The sequence below is a fragment of the Salmo salar genome, chromosome 07 (genome assembly GCF_965601325.2).
Source record: "Salmo salar chromosome 07, fSalSal1, whole genome shotgun sequence".
In the NCBI taxonomy this organism is placed as follows: domain Eukaryota; kingdom Metazoa; phylum Chordata; class Actinopteri; order Salmoniformes; family Salmonidae; genus Salmo; species Salmo salar.
Window position 1 is genome coordinate 58,041,501 of NC_138297.1, and position 6,000 is coordinate 58,047,500.

The following is a 6,000-nucleotide window of genomic DNA, read 5'->3' on the forward strand; positions in this document are numbered from 1 at the left end:
TGTGGGGTTGTAGAATAGATATATGGTTGTTGTGGGGGTGTAAATCCACTTCAATCAGTGTAGATGATGTGGAGGAGACAGATTCAAAAATGATTTTTAAGCCTGGAGACATTTGATACATGGATTGTGAATGTGTGCCATTCAGAGGGTGAAAGATTTAAGTGCCTTTGAACGGGGTATGATAGTAGGTGCCAGGCGCACCGGTTTGTGTCAAGAACTGCAACACTGCTGGGTTTTTCACGCTCAACAGTTTCCTGTGTGTATCAAGAATGGTCCACCACCCAAAGGACATCCAGCCAACTTGACACAACTGTGGGAAGCATTAGAGTCAACATGGGCCAGCATCCCTTTGGAACGCTTTTGGCACCTTGTAGAGTCCATGCCCCCATGAATTGAGTATGTTCTGAGGGCAGAAGGGGGAGGGGTGCAACTCAATATTAGGAAGGTGTTCCTAATGTTTTGTCCACTCAGTGTACTCTCCCACTCAAGCACAAAGCCTGGGAAACAAATCACATAGGGATGATAATGGTGTGGAGGTAGATGTTTATCAGCCGTTCCATATGGAAGCTTCACTCATTAATGTGGGAAGCTCTTTATTACCTTAAAATACACACACACACACACACACACACACACACACACACACACATGCACACGCACACACACAGAGATGGGAGTTATTTCCCTTTGGCTCTGTGATTAGCATAGTGTGAATAGGCTGTCTGTCCACCTCAGCTCTATCTATGTGGTTAATTAGCTGGCCTTGTTCTCCATAAGGGGAGGGAAATCTAATAGAGTTGGCCAGATGGTATTATAAAGCTTGATGTTGGGACTTTGTGGCCAGGCTGCAATTAATAGACAGGACAGGACAGGACAGGACAGGACAGGACAGACAGACAGACAGACAGACAGACAGACAGACAGACAGACAGACAGACAGACAGACAGACAGACAGACAGACAGACAGACAGACAGACAGACAGACAGACAGACAGACAGACAGACAGCATAAGAAGGATCATATAGCTGTTCAGCAAATCAGCAATCTGTTCACCACCCGACCTGTGTTGATTTACAGTTTGGTGGTCCAATCAGAGTGCCGCGTGTGGGTTTCACTAGCTAATCTGTTGCAGGTTTTTTTGCAAGCGAGATGCTGTGGCTACTGTCTCTGGATGCATGGAGAGTAATCCACGTAGACTCTGTGACACAAAATGAGTGACAAAACATTACAAAACTTGGCCAGATAATTTCAAGTCTTCAGTCTCAAGTCAAAGTCGAGTCCCGAGTCTTGAGGCTCCAAGTCTAAGTCAAGCCGGAAGTTATTTTTATTTTCTATCAAGTCGAGTCTCAAGTCATCAAATTTGTGACTGAAGTCATGTGACTCTATACCACAACTCTTCTCTTTACACATTGGGATTCATCAGTGTTCCATGTGCAGGATAATACACGCTGTAGACATTCAGGCTGGCCGGAGGACCAAATATTTACAGAAGGCTGGAGTGGAGTGTTTAGCAACGAGATATTGATGAATGTCCCCTGTTTGTTTTATGGGGACATAAAGAGGAACGTTCACTAAAGGCTAATCCATCCCCAGATCAAAACACAGCAGGTGTGTCGGGGTCGCTGGAGTTGATTTGTGTGTTTGTGTGCACACTTTCATATATGTGTGTGTGTGTGTGTGTGTGTGTGTGTGTGTGTGTGTGTGTGTGTGTGTGTGGGGGGGTAACCATATTTGTGTGTGTGTGCGTGTGTGGGTGTGTTTACTAACTAGACAGCAGAGTGTCTCCCCTCTCAACAGTCTGGCAGGGTCAGCATGTTTACCTAGGGCTGGAGTCTTAACTTAATCACTGCAGCCTTACACCTCGATCACACCGATAGCAGCATGACATTTTTGTACACCAGAAGTACATTCATTTCCAATGGAACGCTGCGTTTCCCTTGCGGCATTGTGTTGCAGAGGCAGTTGCAGTGCATTCTGTGTTCTGTGTGGTGTATACTTTGGATTTATCAAATTGCATGCGTAGACTTAACAGAAATAGTAGCAAAAGGTGAATGTTGACAGGTGTGGACCTGATCCTAGATCAGCACTCCTACTCTGAGATGCTTTGTGAATATGGGTCCTTGTCTAATACACACTGCTGGCTCAGTCCACATCACAGCAATCAACGCTGACACTAAGTCCGAGCCTCTCTCAATCTCACCACAGCTTTCTCCTTCAGTTCAGCAATCAAAACTTCCTCTAATTCATTCATAAGACAAATAATAGCAGATTTGCTGATGAGTGATGATGTTCATTAGTATGTTATGAATGGCTGGCTAAACTGGTGTGGAAGGTTCATTACTGTACTATAAATCAAATGGTTCATTAGTATTCTATATATCAAATGGTTCATTTCTCCTTCACCACTTTGTGTCTGTGCTGACCTCAGAGCTCAGTGCAGCCTGTCGTCGCGTGAGGCAGAGAGGGAGAATTCCTCAGTTTCCCAGGATTGTTTTCTCAATGGGAAAACAAGCATCAGTTTCTCAGGCTCTGCACTGCTGAGAGACGGACCGGACTGGGAGGGAGGAAGACGGAATACTGCCTATTCCTAAGTATTCCCTGTTCCACATCATCTTATCTCATCACTCAGTTTGAACAGGATTCATCTCGGAACATACTAGTGTATTTTTTTACTACCTGTTTTTCCACAGGTTAACTCATATTAAAACTGTATTTGTTCTACTGTATATTTTCATGCCTACGTTACTGTGTGTGTGTGTGTGTGTGTTTGGGTCTTGCATTAATAGTACACTAACAAGCTCCAGTGTAGCCGCCCTTTAGCCTCCCCTGAGTCTTGGCCCATCTAGGTCTCCATCCTCACCGGAGATAAATCATTAAAATATTTAAATCAGACCCCCTACCACCCCCACCTCTGCTCTTCTCTCCCCACTTCTGCTGGCTGTAAGGGTCTGGACAGGCGCTATAGGGATCCGTCGCAAATGAGACCCTATTCCCTACATAGTGCACTACTATTGAACAGAGACCCTGGTCATTTGGGATGCTGCCTAGATATTGAAGGGGGAGAGTGACAGTAGTTCTGGCTGGCTGTGCTGATGGCTTCATTGGCCCTGTCTCTGAAGTGGGATAGAGTGGTCTCCCGGAGCGACTGACTTAGAGAGGTCTCTTTTGTATTCTACTGTCGTACGTGGGGGGGGGGGGGGGGGGGGGGCACTCTCTCAGGCTGGTGGGCACTCTCTCCCCTCAATTTAAAATCCGAAAATACAAAAGGGGCGTTCTTTTGAAAAAAATTATCCTTTTTTTATTGTGTTCATTTTATGGAAGTGAGGAGTGAGGATACAGGAGTGATGGGTTGTGGGTAAGGACAGAGGAGAGGAGGAGAGGAGGGGGTAGCCTAGATGGTGATTGGGTGTGATTAACAAAGGTACACAGAGTTCCAACCGTCTAAAACATGATGTGCATGCAGCTGGAGGAGAGAGGGAGAGAAAGGGGAAAAATACAGACTAGCCCACTGCCATGGGGATGAACTAACACGTCAGATCACTCTATCTCTCTGTCTCTCGCTCCCCTCCCTCCCTCCCTCCCTCCCTCGATTGAGCTCTAAACTGTTACATCTCTCTGGATCTCTCGCTCTAGACATTTCACTCTCTCTCCCATCACTCTCCTCTCTCCACATCTTATCATGTCACTTTCCCTCATTCTCATCTCGCTTTCTACATCCCTCTCTTTCTACATCCCTCTCTTTCTAGTTCTCCTGCTGTCTCTCCTGACCCCTCTCTCTCTCTATTTCTCCCTCTCTCTCTCATTCTAATTCATCTAGTCCTTGTGCTGGCACTGAGTCCTAATCTCCTCACAAAGGAAGTCCTGAGCTGCGCCCGGTCCAATCTCTTTTACTCAAACACAATGTTTGACTGGCGCTTGAGAAAAACGTAGTCCCCCAAGTCAAACAAACCGTGAGACAGAAGGTCGCCACTGGATCAAAATTAACCCAACATAATAAGTACACACATATAAGGACATGGTGTCACACACACACACACACACACACACACACACACACACACACACACACACACACACACACACACACACACACACACACACACACACACACACACACACACACACACACACACACACACACACACACACACACACACACGTCTGGTGATATATCACTCTGTTGTTCTGTGATAAGGGAACAGTATCTGGAACATCAACACTAATTGCCACGTCTGTCATAACAACTATGGTGAACAAGTGGCGGCCCTCTCCTCCCTCGCACTAGTCAGGACTCTACATATTAGACTACTGCAGTAAAGATCAGTGTCTTCTTAGGTTTATAGTGTCCCATTTTTAACATATGTCTTATCTAATCCTCAAAAACTGACTGTTAGTTTGTGTGTACTGACAGTATACATTGTGACACTTTTTTAATGCATTCAGCTTAGATGAAGCAATATATACAAAAACTTCGTTTTTTGTGGTAGATAGACTGTGTTGATTGAGCTAGCTACAGTATGGTCTGTTGTAGGTAGACTGTGTTGATTGAGCTAGCTACAGTATGGTCTGTTGTAGGTAGACTGTGTGTTGATTGAGCTAGCTACAGTATGGTCTGTGGTAGGTAGACTGTGTTGACTGAGCTAGCTACAGTATGGTCTGTGGTAGGTAGACTGTGTGTTGATTGAGCTAGCTACAGTATGGTCTGTTGTAGGTAGACTGTGTGTTGATTGAGCTAGCTACAGTATGGTCTGTGGTAGGTAGACTGTGTTGATTGAGCTAGCTACAGTATGGTCTGTGGTAGGTAGACTGTGTGTTGATTGAGCTAGCTACAGTATGGTCTGTGGTAGGTAGACTGTGTGTTGATTGAGCTAGCTACAGTATGGTCTGTGGTAGGTAGACTGTGTGTTGATTGAGCTAGCTACAGTATGGTCTGTGGTAGGTAGACTGTGTGTTGATTGAGCTAGCTACAGTATGGTCTGTGGTAGGTAGACTGTGTGTTGATTGAGCTAGCTACAGTATGGTCTGTGGTAGGTAGACTGTGTGTTGATTGAGCTAGCTACAGTATATGGTTACAGTAAGCTGTTGTGTTAGTGGTTAGAGGGGTCATTTATCATGCAGTTTGACATCTCTGGGGTGAATCATCTCGTTTGTCACAGTCTGTTAGTGTACATGAGGCACGTCCGGGTTCCCCTTAATTATGTGTTAATTGTGAGATAGTGGAGAGGCCTCAGGGGCCAATAATCACCTGACAAAGTGTGTGTATGTGTTCACACCATGCTCCATCCATCACAGTTATTATCGCATCAAGGTTCATCTGTGCCATTCTCTCACAGTCGCTACATCAATGACTACCACTTTATCTCTCTCTCTCAGACTGAAAACCCCTGTTCATCTAGATGGTATCCAAACTGACACTGACCCTCCTCTCTCTCTCTCTCTCTCTCTCTCTCTCTCTCTCTCTCTCTCTCTCTCTCTCTCTCTCTCTCTCTCTCTCTCTGTCTCTCTCTCTCTCTCTCTCTCTCTCTCTTTCTCTCTCTCTCTCTCTCTCTCTCTCTCTCCCCGACAGCCGTGCGATCAAGACCAACCAGGACCTTCTCCCCGAGACCCCGTGGACCAACGTCCTGTATGATGACTTCTGGGGCACCCTGCTCACCCACAGCGGCAGCCACAAGTCTTTCCGACCCCTCTGCACCCTCTCTTTCCGCCTCAACCACGCCCTGGGCGGCCTGCGCCCCTGGAGCTACCACCTGGTCAACATGGGCCTCCACGGGGCTGTCACAGGCCTTTTCACTGCCCTCTGTCGCCCCCTCCTGGGGGGAGGTCCGTGGAGTCTTCTGGTGGGGCTCCTCTTCGCCTCCCACCCGGTGCATACGGAAGCCGTGGCGGGGGTAGTGGGGAGGGCCGACGTCGGTGCGGCACTGCTGTTCCTCTTGTCTCTTCTCTGTTACACAAGGCACTGCGGGCTCCGCTCGGCCTACACGGCCTCTTCTAGGGACTG

At 46.9% G+C, this 6,000-nt stretch overlaps 1 protein-coding gene across 1 annotated transcript in view; it reads left to right on the forward strand.

The window, feature by feature from the left end:
- Window positions 1-6,000, forward strand: part of LOC106594585 (protein O-mannosyl-transferase TMTC2) — a 147,047-nt gene that overhangs the window by 92,640 nt on the left and 48,407 nt on the right. Inside the window, exon 2 of the mRNA XM_045722250.2 lies at window positions 5,569-6,000. This exon is cut by the window's right edge and continues 190 nt beyond it. Coding sequence (XP_045578206.1) covers window positions 5,569-6,000 — 432 coding nt within the window. The remainder of the gene's footprint in view (window positions 1-5,568) is intronic.